Genomic DNA, 16,668 nt, shown 5'->3' with positions numbered 1-16,668 from the left:
ATGGTTAAAAACCCGGAGAGCACATCTTTGTACACAAATTGCATCTTCGCACACCTCAGTCCACCAAGCGACGAGGACATGGCATGGTAAAGATGAAGTGTGAGGAATGGAGTGAGGAATGGAATGTGGTGGTAAGGATAACGTTTGTAATGGGTTCTACCTGGTAATAGGGAAATGCTGTTCATCAAAAATTGCCAGGGAGGAGTAAAGCCTTCAGTTGGCTTTATAAAACTGCCTTGTGGGCTTGCAATAGGTCGGTAGAAGCCAGCATATGGATAACAGATGGTAAATGGTCGCTTGAGTACACGTCAGAGAGAATGGACCACTCAAGGTGATGGGAAAGCTGGGCAGTGCAGAACGAGAGGTCCAAATGGGAATAGGTGTGGGTGGAATCTGAAAGGTATGTGGGTCCTACAGTGTAAAGGCAGATGAGGTTGATTTGATTGAGAAGGTCAGCCAAGACAGCATCACTCTGACAGGTTCTGGGAGAGCCCCAAAGGGGATGGTGTGCTTTAAAGTCAGGGAGCACCAAAAAGGAATGAGAGAGTTGCCCAATAAGTTGGAGGAAGTCTGCCCTGATGACACAACATGATGGTGGGATGTAGGTGGTACAAAGAGCAAAGGTGAAGTGAGGAAGGAAAATGTGGACTGCAACGGCTTGCAGCTATGTGTTCAATGAGATAGTTTGACTATGATCGTCATTCTGGATGAGCAGCATGACTCCCCCAAGAGATGGAATGCCGTCCTCAGGGGGAAGATCAAAGTGGATCGCAAAGAAATGCATGAGGTCAAAGCGATTGTGCGGATGCAATTTTGCTTCTTGAAGGCAGAGAACAAGTAGACATTGTGATTCCAAGAGCAACCATAATTCTTACTTGTTGGAACTAAAGCCGCATATGTTCTATTGGAGGAGAGTCATGACAGGGAAAGGGGAGGAGGGAAAAAATGAAGGTATGTCACCTTGGTGGCTGCTGAGTGCCAGTGTTCGAAGACACTCTGCTGCAAGGCACAGAGGTTGGAGGATCCTGCTCTATGAGATCTACACAGGCATCATCATTCTCCCTCAGTTGGTCTGCGGATTCCTGAGCAGAAAATTGATTGGTGGTGAGCACCAGTGACAAAAGAGGTTGGCCAGGTGAAGGTATCATGCAGCAACACCCTTGAAGAGGATCTTTGAGTCAGAGGAAGAGGAGACCGTTTGCCTTTGTTTGATTTCTTTGAGCCTTTGCAGTTGACAGATGAAGTTTCAGAAGTTTGTTGGCTGGAGGCACATAAAAAATCTTTGTGGGTGTATTCTTTCCATCCCATCTGACTTGCTGGTTGTGTAGCAGGTGATTTTGCCAGGTGAGGTAAAGATTTGGTGGCTTGTTGCACAGCTGGAGGAGGAGGAGATGGGAATGCTACCATGACACTGGGTGATTTTACAACCACAGTGCTGAATTTGAGATTGCAAGTCTGTGTGGTGATGTCCTTCATGAGTTAGATGTGGCAAGAATGATACCATTAGTGATGGATTGTAAAACACAGGACTTCTTCCAACTAGCCAACAACTTGCATGTGTCAGGGTAAGGCACTTTTTCCTTCACTCGGATCTCCTGGATGGCCTGCTCGTCAAGATACACGGGACATTCTCAGGAGGAGGCTGCATGGTTGCAATTGCAATTGATACAGCAGGGAGGAGGGGGAGGGCAATCACCCTGGTGAGCATCCCTACCACAGGTAACAGATTTGGCCGGGTGTCGACAGGACATTTGAGTGTGGTTGTAACGATAACACTGGTAGCAGCACATTAGGTTCAGAATTTATGGTTGGACTGTGATGAATTCATAGCCTGCTTTGATCTTTGATGGAAGTCCTACTGTATCAAACATGAGAAAAAGAGTTTATGTGGGCACTAAGGATGTATATATCTTTTTCATTACCTGATGGACTGCTGTGATGTCCTGGTCAGAGGGGTAAGTTTCGATTTTTGCCTTGGTCAGACCATCAAGCAGCCTAATGTAAATAACACTGTGTGGAGAATTCAGCATTTGATGGGCCTCAACATGAACAGGATAGCCATACTGAAGTAAAGCTGCAAGCAGTTGCTGCGCTTGAGGATCATAATTAGTCTCCAAAAGCAAAGTGCACTGTATAAACAAGAGAACGATTTCAAGGACCGGCAGTTGCATCAACACCTTTCTGAATAAGAAATGGATTAACCATAGCAAAGAACAGTGAATCGTTAGCCACATACCATTTACACTTAGTAGACATAGACTGAAAAGAAGATGAGTGGCTTATTGTGAGAAAATCACCCATGATTGCCAGCGTCTCTGATGGTGCGCCCCTTCTAATTGGAGGGCCCCCTCTGAGGGGGGCAAACCCACCTTAGGTGATTGTTCACACTTCAGGTCATACCTCCCAAACACCTGACAGAGGGACCAATTGACAATTTGGGAAGGTAAGAGGTCAGGCAATCACCCCTCCCAGGGTTGGGCCTGTACCAGGGGGTACATAGGAACACTACCTGTCAACCCGGGGCTGGGAATTGTGTGTTACCCAGCACCTGTTATGCATCAGATGCATGAACCAGCCTTCAGGAACACACAGGGAAGAAGAAGGAAAAGAGGAACCTCAAACATCAAAGCAGAGGGAGGATAGTATAAGGGAAGCAAAAAAAGAAAAAAATGAATGAAAAAACAGTGGGGGACTGTTCTGATGACAGGCTACTGAAAATTCAGAATATATGCCCAAAAATACTCAAGACATGTTCCCCAGGGGAGGTGAAAAAGAATGGCAGGAGGATAGACATGCAGCACTGAAGGGTCATGTCTATTGTGTTGACAATGAGGTAGAAATTTGAAGGGAAAGGGTTCAGAGAGAGAGTATGAGATCAAAGGCAGTATTCTGGTAAGCACTGTACTGGTTTCAATACAGAGATTCCCTCCTTCTGTCATCTCTGGGCTATGGCGTGTCTTGCACCAGTAAAATGCTTGGCTGTACTGATGTTTTGGACCAGAAATTGACATCATGTAACCATACTCATCTTGCTTCAGAGAGCGCATGGCTGCACTTATTATATTATTCTGAAAGTAGCTGTTAATATGTGTGCTACGCTTGCCTACTCACATATCACTTGCTTATTCTTATTTTGCTTGCTTGCTTACTTTGTTATGTTTTATTTTTGTTTCTGTTTTTTAGTTGCTGCTGAAATCTACTAATTTTTATATAGTTTATGTTATTTAAGAGACGAATACAGTAAGCAGGTTCAAAATGATGTAGGTTGCAGTAGTTATTCAGAAGTGAAGAAACTTGCACGGTACGGAGTACTCTGCAGAGCTGCTTCAAACTAGTCTTCTAACTGAAGATCATAACAACAACAACAACAACAACAACAACAACAACACTGTTATGGTGATGACTGTACTGTTTAAGTAGTCTGCTATTCCTCACTCATTACTTTAGTTTTAAAAAAAAATCAGTCTCCATAATGTAAATACATGGTAAAGCTTGAATACCTAAATTGTTAAACAGGGGCTTACAGGAGTTTCTAGGTTTACATCCTTTATGATTTCTAATGGCTTTTTTTGTATTGTGAAAATTTGCTTACCAAATTACCCTAGAATATGACCTCATATTGGCAGTAATCTAGATTTCACTTTTAGACTGAGTAAATCTTAATAATTTTAACTTCACTGGGAGGAAGATGTCATGAGCCACCTTTACCAGTGATAGAGATGCCCAGAAAAATATGAAAGTTTTGTGTCATATATCAAATGCTAAAAGAGAAGTGTTTATGAAATTTGGAGGTATTTCAACTTGGATTAGATAAACAACTATACAACATTAAAATATTTTATTGGCACAGAGTAATAATTATATTTAATATATATGTATGAATGTATTTAAAGTAATCCCCAATGTTCCCCTGGAGTATGGTGTGGTCTCATTGTATTAATTTTGTGAGAACAGCTTCAGTACCATAATACATTTCTCAAAATTTAATGTGCAATGATAATTAACTTGGCCATGTATGCTACAATAAATGTTGAGTACTGTTTCATTTTGAGTCTACTTCTACAACAGGATCACACACATCTGTTACAAAAATAGGAACCACACCCTTTCTTTCTGCCAGGCAGAAGTTCTTAAGCACAAATGAATTGTAATTAGCACCACAGTTTTCTTTTTAATTGCTGTCAGCCATTTTAGTATACTCGCTAATTTGTTTACTGCTTGTAGATAACTGGTGGATCAAAATGAGGAAAAGAACATAAATTTTAAAGTTACAAACATACAATAATCCACTCAGGCATAGAGTTCCACATCAGCAGTTCATCTGTCATTGCAGCCAACTGTGCACAGAAGCTAGTCACATGATGGCAGTTTCTGGTCCGAAATGTTAATACAGCCGGCTGTTTTTCTGGTGTGACACACTCCACACTGAACTAATGCTGGAATATTGCTTACCAATGTACTAACTTTCACCTCTTTTACTTTGTGCCACTTCTGTTTTCACTTTTGTCTCCCTTTGTCCTCAGAACAGATGGGTGTGCTTCATTTCTCTACCTAATCTTATGTACCAATGTGTTGTATCACTTTTTAGAACAATATTGCCGTTACAGAGGAAAACAAACCACTGTAATACCATTACAACATTTTTCCGTGTTTACTGTAATAAGAAAACTGGATTATGGAACAATGGAAAATTCAGATTATGATTAGACAGATTTTTCTGTGTTAATTACTCATCTAATTGACAAAAAATATTATTATATTCATTTGAGAATTATCATCAAAATGCTAGAATACTTACACACATTCATATGAATCTGACATTTCAACACATCGGAGAGGTTCTGGGCAGTTAACAAAGGCACAAGAGTCATTTAATGTACAACCATACACTACATTGTGGGCTACTACTGCCTGAGCCCACTGTGTGGCATTGATCACTGGAGGTAATGGAAGACTTTTTCCATACAGTCTGATGTCATCCATACAACCTGTTACAGATAGTGCACAATTAATATTCAGCTGGTCATTAATATTTATTCCTTTGCAATCTTTTATCCTAATTTTAAGAATGTATTGTATTTTGTAAATTTCATTTCTAACAACAGCAGCAATAATATTCTAATCAGTAATTATCTACGGAAATAGTTTATGTTGATTAAAGGTTGTATGGTTTTCACAGAATTACCAATAAAACTAGTTCTATTAATACAAGTAAAATTATTAGTATGTCAGCACTTGAACTTTCCACAAATGCATTGATTATACAGTATTTTGCCTTCAATACATCTATTTCCCAGTGATCCAAGATCACAACAGAATAACTCCACAATTTGCTATCTGCTATTTAACTGCTCATTTCCTAAAATCTATCAAGAAAATTTCTGTGTCATCTCTTGTATCTGATAAATGTAAACCATTTATCAGCATTGTGAAGACCTCTCTCATTTTGTCCCAAATCTAAGCCCCCTCCTCCATCCCCCTCTTAGATACACAGTTTATGAGAAAGTGAGACTTAAAATTCTCTGGGATTATGTTTAGACTAAATTTATGAACTAAATTATTTGCTTCATAAATACCCCTCGGTCATATTTAACATAATGACTGAGTATATAGATATTATCCTAAGCTGTAATTTTTTATATTATCTAAATATGATTGGCATGAAGTATTGTTAACATTTTATGCTCATGGTAAACCATTCATTACTGCACGGTGATGACCAAGCTGCAAGTTATTTTCACAATAGTTATATTTACTGTCCTTCAGGATCATTTATTATAGAAACTTCTGGTGGAAACAGAATTGTTCAGTAATTTTAATAATAAGACTGGATGCTCCTAACAGTGGTTTGAGCAAGTAGACTGTTAGAAGCAACATTCGGATTAGACTATACAGCATGTCATGGAATGAGTGCAATATACTACATAAAACACACATTTTTAACACTGGTATGTTGAGGGACTTTCAACTGATACAGCTTTCACATTAGTATGATGAACACACCCAGAAATGTGCCTCAAAGTACACTGCTGCATCTTTAAAACTGTAATATCATGAAGTTGGCATACATCTACATCTACATGGTTACTCTGCGATTCACACTTAAGTGCCTGTCAGAGGGTTCATTGAACCATTTTCATACTACTTCTCCACCATTCCACTCTCGAATGGCACATGGGAAAAAGGAACACCTAAATCTTTCCGTTTGAGGTCTGATTTCTCTTATTTTATTATGATGATCATTTCTCCCTACGTAGGTGGTGTCAACAAAATATTTTCACATTCGGAAGAAAAATTTGGTGATTGAAATTTCGTAAATAGATCTCGCCGCAAAGAAAACCACCTTTGTTTCAGTGACTGCCACACCAACTCGCGTATCATATCAGTGACACTCTCACCCCTATTGCACGATAACACGAAACGAGCTGCCCTTCTTTGCAGTTCTTTGATGTCCTCTGTCTATCCTACCTGGTAAGGATCCCATACCACGCAGCAACATTCCAGCAGAGGATGGACAAGTGTAAAGTAGGCTCTCTCTTCAGTGGGTTTGTCACATCTTCTAAGTGTTCTGCCAACAAAGTGCAGTCTTTGTTTCACCTTTCCCACAATATTATCTATGTGGTCTTTCCAATTTAAGTTGCTCGTAATTGAAATTCCTAGGTACTTAGTCGAATGGACAGCCCTTAGATTTGTGCGATTTATCGTATACCCAAAATTTATCAGATTTCCTTTAGTACCCATGTGGATGACCTCGCACTTTTCTTTGTTTAGTGCTAATTGCCACTTTTTGCACCATACAAAAATTCTCTTTAGATCATTTTGTAATTGGAATTGACTGTCTGATGATTTTACTAGACAGTAAATTACAGTGTCATCTGCAAACAATCTAAGGGGGCTGCTCAGATTATCACCTAGATCATTTGTATAAATCAGGAACAGCAGTGGGCCTATGACACTACCTTGCAGAAGGTCAGATATCACTTCTGTTCTACTTGATGATTTACTGTCTATCACTACAAACTGTGACCTCTCTGAGAGGAAATCATGAATCCACTCACACAACTGAGACAATACTCCATATGCACGCAATTTGATTAATAGTCACTTGTGAAGAATGGTATCAAAAGCCTTATGAAAATCTAGGAATATGGAATCCATCTGAGATCCCTTGTCGACAGGACTCATTACTTCATGGAAATAAAGAGCTAACTGTATTGCACAAGAATGATATTTTCTGAATCCGTGTTGGTTATGTATCAATAAGTCATTTTCCTCAAGGTGATTCATAATGCTCGAGTACAGTATATGCTCCAAAATCCTACTGCAAATTGAGGTCAGTGATATAGGTCTGTAATTCGATGGGTTACTCCTATTTCCTTTCTTGAATATTGGTGTGCCCTGTGCTACTTTCCAGTCCTAAGGAACAGACCTTTTGTCAAGTGGGCAGTTGTATATGATTGCTAAGAAAGGCACTGTTGTGTCTGCATACTCTGAAAGGAGGCTGATTGGTATACCATCTGGACCGCAAAACTTGCCTTTCTTAGGTGATTTGAGTTGTTTCGCAACACCTAAGATATCTACTTTTATGTCACACATGTTAACAGCTGTTCTGGTTTTGAATTCTGGAATATTTACTTCATCTTCTTTCATGAAGGAATTACAGAAAACTGTATTTAGTAACTCCACTTTAGTGGCACCATCATCAGTAACATTTCCATCGCTATTGCGCAGTGACGGTATTGACTAGTTTTTGCCACCAGTGTACTTTACATATGACCAGAATCTCTTTGGGTTATCTACCATATTTTGAGACAATATTTCATTGTGGAAACTATTAAAAGCATCTCGCTTTAATGTTCGCACTAAATTTTGAGCTTCCATAAAACTTAGCAAGTCTCGGGTTTTTTGCATTCTTATGAATTTGGCATGTTTTTTTTTGTTGCTTCTGCAACAGTGTTCTGGCATGTTTTGTGTACCATGGTGGATCAGTCCTGTCTCTTATTAACTTAAGCAGTATGAATCTATCTATTGCTGTCAACACTGTAGCTTTGAATTTGAGCCATATCTGGTCGACACTTACATAATTAGCTTGGAAGGAATGGAGACTCTCTCTTAGGAAGGCATAAAGCAAATTTTTATCTGCTGTTTTAAATAGATATATTTTGCGTTTATTTTTGTGGTTTGGGGTTGATGTGGTTTTGAACCTCGCTACAATGACCTTGTGTCCCTGTATCCGTCATGAAGCTCTCTATTAGATCAGGATTATTTGTGGCTAAGAAGTCAAGTGTGTTTTCTCAACCATTTACAAGTCATGTGGGCTCATGAACTAATTGTTCAAAGTAATTCTCAGAGAAAGCATTTAGTACAATTTCAGAAGATGTTTTCTGTCTACCACCAGTCTTGAACATTTATTTTCACCAACAAATCGAGGGTAAATTGAAGTCTCCACCAATTATAACTGTCTGAGTGGGGTACTTATTTGTAATGAGATTCAAGTTTTCTTTGAAGCGTTCAGCTATTATATCATCTGAGTCAAGGGGGGGGGGGGGGGGGGGGTCGGTAGAAGGAGCCAATTATTATTTTGGCATGGCAGTTGAGTATAGCATCTACCCTTAGCAATTCGCAGGAACTATCTATTCCAACTTCATTACACGATAAACTACTACCAACAGACAGAAACACACTGCCACCTACTTTATTTAATCTATCCTTTCTGAACACAGTTTGTGCCTCTGTAAAAATTTTGGCAGAATTTATCGACAGCTTTAGCCAGCTTTATGTTCCTATAATGACTTCAGCTTCAGTGCTTTCTATCAGTGTTTGAAGCTCTGGTACTTTTCCAACACAGCTACAACAATTTACAACTACAATACCGACTGTTGCTTGGTTGATTCGCGTCGTTTCTTTGCCCTGTACCCTTTGAGACTGGAGCTCTTTTTGGTCTTTCCCATGACTGTCTAATCTAAAAAACTGCCCAGTCCACGTCTCACAGCCTCTGCTACCCGTGTAGCTGCCTTCTGTGTGTAGTGGACACCTGACCTATTTAGCAGAACCTGAAACCCCACCACCCTATGGTGCAAGTTGAGGAATCTGCAGCCTACATGGTCGCAGAACCGTCTGAGCCTCTGATTCAGACCCTCCACTTGGCTCTGTACCAACGGTCCAGAATCGGTCCTGTTGACGATGCTGCAGATGGTGAGCTCTGCCTTCATCTCGCTAGCAAGACTGGCAGTCTTCACTGACTCAGATAGCCACCAGAAACCTGAGAGAATCTCTTCCAATCCATAGCCACACACATCATTAGTGCCGACATGAGCCACCACCTGCAATTGGCTGCACCCTGTACCCTTCATGGCATCTGGAAGAACCCTTTCCACATCTTGGATGACTCCCCCTAGTATGCACACTTGTGGCTGTGCTGTGGCTTTCTTCCCATCCTTAGCTGTCATATCCCTAAGTGGCTCCATCACCTGCCTAACATTGGAGCTCCCAATGACAAGCAATCCCACCCTCTGTGCTTGTCCGGACCTCTCTGGAACACTGGCCACTGCCGTAACAATAATCAAGTTGGCATGCTTGGATATGTTAATTATTATCATTTCAATGCAACCACACAGTCAGTAGGAAGAACGCCATCTAGATTTGGTGTATAAGGGAAGATTACACTGTGAGTTTTTCATTGCGAAATCACATTTGAATGTTAGTTGTTTCAGTGCAGATTGTATTTTAGAAAGAGAATTATCTACCAACATGTACTGAAATTCAACAGTGGCAGGATCATGGCATATTTAGATCATTTTGTCATCCCATAATATTGTTGCTCGTATTAGTTAAGGTACTATGATCAGGCAAATATGGAATCAGTGGATTCAGGAGGGAGATACTCCATGTCCTGCAGAAGCTCAATGGCCCACACAACTTGCACCTAAGAGGGCAGATGTCTTGTTTGTTCACCACGAATGATTGTACTGCCAGGAAATGAGCTTGTTGGCAGCAGGTTGAGTACCCACAGATAATGTGATCACATCTGGATCACCAAGGGCTATCAACATGGTGATCACTGCTGGGACTTCCCTGGACATGGCATCAGAAGACAGGCTGACAGTGTTTTACCTGATGATAGCACCAGACATAGAAGTGGCACCACATCAACTTTTCAGGTAACTCCTGGCTCTACATACAGTATCATGATGGATTAATTTGTGTTGGAGGCTCTGTAGAACAAATGTTGTGAGATTGTTATTGTCATAATTTATGGGTCCTACACCTCGCATGATGGTATGGCATGCCATTGGGTACACAACATGATCAACTCTGGTTGACATAGTTGGATGTTTGGACAGCAGGCATTAAAATTCTGCGACATTACAACTGGTGGCTGTGACCTTCCTCTGAAGACTGTGTGACATTGTCTTTCAACAAGATAATGCATGATCTCATGCTGCTTGTGCTATAGTGAACTAGATTGATAAAGAGGATGTTTAACTGCTGGCTTGGCGAACACATTTTCCATATCTCTCATCCACTGAAAACAGCTGGTCATATGTTGCTGAGACACTGGCATGTGACCACCCCACAACAACTGATGAACTCCGGAATGGAGTTGAAGAAGCATGAAATACAGATGCATATTACCCATGCTCACTTTGATTCGATGCCCAGCCATGTTTGAGACATCTTAGAGCCATTCTCACAGCTAGAGGTGGAATGTCTGTGTACAAAATTTTGCATCCTGTGTATCCTGAAATCAGTGACAAATTTACTTGTGTTTTCTTCCTGCTACATTGTTCATACACCATAAAGAAAATTTCATTACTTTCGTAGCTCCTAGTGTTGCAGTTTTAATGGTTGACAGTGTAAATGCTATTTCATAATTGTGGTTGCAGTCTAAAATATTGCCTGCCTCCCCTCTCCATTCCCTGCACCCTAAGTCCAAATGAATACAATACGACCTCTTTGCTATAATCTTTTGTACTTGCAAATTTATTTACGGTGTGATTCCAAGCAAGAATCACAATATGACCACTGACAAGGAGCAAGAGAAGATACTTGCTTTCTTGCTATTCTGTGGCTCCATGATGGGCCTGCTGAAAAGACAACATCGAATCGATCTTCAGATCTCTGACAAAAATCCTGTAATTATGTCGATGAGTTACAGATACTACTGGTCACAAAACACCTATGGTCTAAAGGATACATTGCAAGTGTCGCCAGTCTTACAGAAAACAAACAGTACACACTGTAAAAGTACACGGGAAGGAGCATGAGAGTTTTTATTGCCTACACTACCCGGAGAAATATGCTTTAGTTGAATGTGCTTTGGAAAATGGTCACCATATCAGATTTCATGAAACAATTGTTGTGGCCCAGACTAACAGCTTCTGGGACTGTGTAATTAAAGAAGCCATTGAAATAAAAGTCACCAATAACACCATTAATAGAGACAGCAACTTGCAGCTCAGCTTGGCATGGGATCCAGTGATTGCGCAGTTGGAACGAGGGCATCAAAAGCCAAGTCAACATATGCTCATACACAGTGATGCTGTGAGCACCTGTGACATCAAAGTTGGCAGCTAGTGTATGTAATGACATACCAGCAGCCCACTGGCAGTCATACCACTTGCCAGTGGCCAAGGAGTGCTTGGCTGAAAGCTTGTACAATTTTAATCATTTGAAGCAGCTGGAAACCCAAGAGGTTTTTATTCATTGCTAACCACCATGAGACTCTGCATTCTTAATTCTAATTCTATTCTCTAGCATTACAATTCATATTTTATTCATGTCTCCACCCTCTATGTCAGCCCTCTTCTGGAATCTTTTATGCTTCTCTGTCACATTTCTGCTGTTAATCTCACTATCCATTACTTATTTATTTCTTTTCCTTTCATTTGCTTTTGTAGTTTGCCACTTCTTGTTATATACTACTACCTCATGTCCTTTCTTTAATAATTGCCAATTTGATTTGAATCCATCTCTGTCTATCATTTCCTAGTTTACGTTACAATAATAGAAATTATACAATGAAATAAAAAATAATGAAATGCAGTAAAAACTAATGACATGCAACCAATTAACTGCCAATGAATACTGAAAATATGGAAAGCATAGATTGATACCCACACTACATAGAGGAGCTGTGAAGTTGTCAGCAAGCAGAATGAGAAAGCTTGCTAATATATAGCTAAAATATTTGAGCTTTCAGACAAAAGTTCTTTTTCTGAAGTGTAAAACACAAATACAGTCACACAAATACAATCACAATATGAATGTGAAAGTGTGCATTTTCTATGTCAACAGGCCTTGTTCTCAGTTTTGTGCATTACACATTTCTTTTTCTGGCCACTTCACCATTAATTTGCATTTTGCACTATGCATCCCATTGTATCATCTGACTTCTCAATACAATTTTCAAAAAGTTGTAGTTTTTCACATTTACTAAACAGAAGAGACTGTTAACAGAATGAGATTTTCACTCTGCAGCAGAGTGTGCGCTGATAGGAAACTTCCTGGCAGATTAAAACTGTGTGCCGTACCGAGACTCGAACTCGGGACCTTTGTCTTTCGCGGGCAAGTGCTCTACCAACTGAGCTACCCAAGCACGACTTATGCCCCATCTTCACAGCTTTACTTCTGCCAGTACCTAGTCTCCTACCTTCCAAACTTTACAGAAACTCTCCTTCGAACCTTGCAGAACTAGCACTCCTGAAGGAAAGGATATTGCGGAGACATGGCTTAGCCAAAGCCTGGTAGAGCACCTGCCCACGAAAGGCAAAGGTCCTGAGTTCGAGTCTCGGTCCGGCACACAGTTTTAATCTGCCAGGAAGTTTCAGAGACTGTTAAGTTTGGACTGCCAGATATTTTTGTTACTTCTAGCTCATGTATGTTTTCTGCTGTCTGTTAAGTTTTATATTTTTATATGAAAATGTATTACTAGTCATTCCTATTAACTACTACCAGGGTTCCTGATCATTATCAATTATCTAAAAAATAAGGGAAGTATCATATCCTTTTGATTACACCCCCAGTTGTCATATAACAAGAGTACTGCAAGTCTATGGTATTAGCAAATCCTGATCATAATATCATGCGGGAATCTAAATTCTGTTAATTTTAATGCTCAGCTCTCACTGTTTCAGCACTGAAGAATAAGTAATTGTGGCAGTTACTTATTACATGCATATAGCTTTAAAAAGTGTGTACCATTTTTAAAATCAGCCTGTATTTCAAAAGTCTTGATTCCTGTGTATTCAGCTTTGCCACCTGCATATATCCCTTCTCTTTTATCAGCTACAAGCAGTTGGTGCCCTCTAAAGGAGAAGGTCCCATTGTATTGTGCATTTTCGCCATCATCAATCTGAAGAAACGCTGTTGAGCCATAACGAGATGCCTACAAAAGAAAATTCAATAGTGGATGAGAGAAATCTACACCACCACCCCATTAATAACTATAAAGTATACTCACTTTCACTGTATGCCAATATCCATCATTTACAGGGATAAAGCACAAGCATATAGCTATCTCTTCAGAATAATAGCTGTTCAAGTTGTAACGAAATACAAGAACACTGTTTCGTATCTGCAACAATGCATATTAATTCACAAAATAAATAACACAGAAATGTACAACAAAAGCAACAATACATCCGGACAGTGACAATTCTGAAGTAAGACAGGAGAGAATTTGCTTACAATATTAGCAGTTTGGTAAGTTTAGTGTGAGCTAATAAGATTAATTTTTTTAGCTTAAACCTAGAGTCATAGACACACTAATTTACATTCATAAATGTATTAATGCTTCCTTTTGTTGCTGTTGCTGCTGCTGCTGTTGTAGTCTTCATTCCAACGACTGGCTACTCTCTGAATAACTACTGCAACTTACATCTTTCTGAATCTGCTTACTGTGTTAAGCTCTTGGTTTTCCTCTACAATTTTTACTCTCCACACTTCCCTCCAGTATTAAACTGGTGATCCCTTGATGTCTCAGAATGTGTACTACCAACCTATCCATTCTTCTAGTCAGCTAGTGCCACAAATTTCTTTTCTCCCCAATTCTATTTGGTACCTCCTCATTAGATACATGACCTACCCACTACTCTTCAACATTTTTCTGTAGCACCACATTTCAAAAGCTTCTATTCACTTCTTGTCTAAACTGTTTATTGTCCATGTTTCACTTTCATACATGGCTACACTCCATATAAATACTTTCAGAAAAGACTTCTTTACAATTAAATCTATGTTTTACATTATAAATTTCTCTTCTTCAGAAATACTTTTCTTGGCAGTGGCAGTCTAGATTTTTATATGCTCTCCACTTTGGTCATCATCAGTTATTTTGCAGCCCAAATAACAAAATTCATCTACCACTTTTAGTGTCTCATTCCCTAACCTAATTTCCTCAGCAACACCTGGTTTCATTTGACTACAGTCGGCCGCTGTGGCCGATCTTCAGTCTGGAACTGTGCTGCTGCTATGGTCGCAGGTTCGAATCCTGCCTTGGGCATGGATGTATGTGATGTCTTTAGATTAGTTACGTTTAAGTAGTTCTAAGTCTAGGGGACTGATGAGCTCAGATGTTAAGTCCCATAGTGCTTAGAGACATTTGGACCATTCATTTGACTACATTCCATTATTCTTGTTTTGATTTTCTATATGTTCAATTGCTCTTCCAAGTCCTTTGCTGTCTCTGTCAGGATTACAATGTTATTGGCAAACCTTAAAGTTTTTATTTCTTCTCCCTGAACTTTAATTCCTGCTCAAACTTTAGTTCCTGCTCCAAATTTTTCTTTCGTTTCCTTTACTGCATGTTCTGTGTACAGACTGAATAATTTCAGGGATAGACTACAACCCTGTCTCAATCTCTTCTCAATCACTGCATTCCTTTCATGCTCCTCCACTCTTAAAACTACTGTCTGTTTTCTGTTAAGGTTTTAAATACCCTTTCGTGATCTGTATATTACCTCTGCTACCTTCAGAATTTCAAAGAAAGTATTCCAGTCAACATTGTGAAAAGGTTTCCCTAAGTCCACAAATGCTATAAATGTAGGTTTTCCTTTCCTTAGCCTATCTTCAAAGATATGTCATGGAGTCAGTATTGCCTCACATGTTCCTCCATTTCTCTAGAATTAAAACTGATCTTCCTCAAGGTTGGCTTCTACAAGTTTTCCCATTCTTATGTAATAAATTTGTGTTAGTATTTTGCAACCACGACTTATTATACTGATAATTCAGTAATATTGACACCTGTCAGCATGCACTTTCATAAGAACTGTTATTACTACATTATTCTTGTAGTCTGAGAATATTTCACCTGTCCCTTAAATCTTGCACATCAGATGGAAGAGGTTTATCATGGATGGGTCTCCCAAGGCTATCAGTAGATTTGATGGAATGTCATCTATTCCAGTGTCTTTTTATGACTTAGGTCTTTCAGTGCCCTGTCAAATTCTTCTCACAATATCATATCTCCCATCTCATCCTCATCTATGTTCTCCTCCATTTCAATAATATTCCCTTCAAGTTCACTTCCATTGTATAGACCCTCTATATACTCCTTCCACCTTTCAGTTTTCCCTTCCTCGCTCAGGGCAGGTTTTTCAGCTGAGCTCTTGCTATTTATACAGCTGCTTCTCTTTTCTCCTAAAGTCTCTTTGATTTCCTTGTAGGCAGTATCTATCTTTCCCATAATGAAATATGCTTCTAAATCCTTACACGCGTTCTCTAGCCATTTGACACTTTCTGTCAATCTCATTTTTTAGATGTTTGTATTTCCTTTTGCATGCTTCATTTGCTAAATTTGTTATATTGTCACAAAAGAAGCTGAGTAGCATCATGGTGTAATGGCTCTGAGCTATATGGGACTTAACTTCTGTGGTCATCAGTCCCCTAGAACTTAGAACTACTTAAACCTAACTAACCTAAGGACATCACACACATCCATGCCCGAGGCAGGATTCGAACCTGCGACCGTAGCAGTCACGCAGTTCCGGACTGCGCGCCTAGAACCACTAGATCATGGTGTAATGGTTATGATACTAAACTGTTGCATGGAGGGTCATGAGTTCAAAACTCACCTGGACTGTACAATTTTAATTTCTATATTTGGTTCGAGTACATTCTATAAGTATCCACAAATATCGAGAATCATTGTACTGGTATGTTCTGTAGCTGTATATGTATTGCATGTGTTCTGGCCGGAGGTAGTTCGCTCTGTGCTCTTGCATGTGCAAGTGCTGAATAAACCTTTGTTAAGTGAAGTTAGTGTTCATCATTCATCTAATTACACCTCCTTCTACATGACATTATTCTGGTGGAGGCACCGGTTATTGGAACTTGTGATAGCGCTTATTGTCAACGACACAGTGGCTCCCATTAAGCCACAACAGAGCCGCCATTTACGTGGCGAGAAACCTGAGTTTGAGCCATATTCAACAGATCACAACCTATCAGACACAGAAGGAGAAGAGGACATTACAATGACAGCAACTGTGTGCCACCACATGAGACATCCTTCTGGTTTCTCTGGTGACGATGGCCAAAATCAAAACAAGTGGCTGAAGGTATATGAGCGTATAGCCAAATTTAACAAATGGGATGACACCGTGTGTTTGGCTAATGTATTTTACTATTTGGAAGGCACACTTCCAAGCAATGGTATGAGATCAACAA

General features: G+C 39.7%; 1 protein-coding gene across 1 annotated transcript in view; it reads right to left on the bottom strand.

Annotated features, from left to right (window-relative positions):
• Positions 1-16,668, bottom strand: part of LOC126092147 (putative neural-cadherin 2) — a 92,781-nt gene that overhangs the window by 52,378 nt on the left and 23,735 nt on the right. Inside the window, exons 2-4 of the mRNA XM_049907615.1 lie at positions 13,463-13,576; positions 13,201-13,387; positions 4,799-4,988 (exon numbers count right to left, since the gene is read on the bottom strand). Coding sequence (XP_049763572.1) covers positions 4,799-4,988; positions 13,201-13,387; positions 13,463-13,576 — 491 coding nt within the window. The remainder of the gene's footprint in view (positions 1-4,798; positions 4,989-13,200; positions 13,388-13,462; positions 13,577-16,668) is intronic.

Source organism: Schistocerca cancellata, chromosome 7 (assembly GCF_023864275.1).
Source record: "Schistocerca cancellata isolate TAMUIC-IGC-003103 chromosome 7, iqSchCanc2.1, whole genome shotgun sequence".
NCBI classification, from domain to species: domain Eukaryota; kingdom Metazoa; phylum Arthropoda; class Insecta; order Orthoptera; family Acrididae; genus Schistocerca; species Schistocerca cancellata.
The sequence above is the reverse complement of the archived record's forward strand: the minus strand, read 5'-3'. Positions and strand labels throughout refer to the sequence as shown.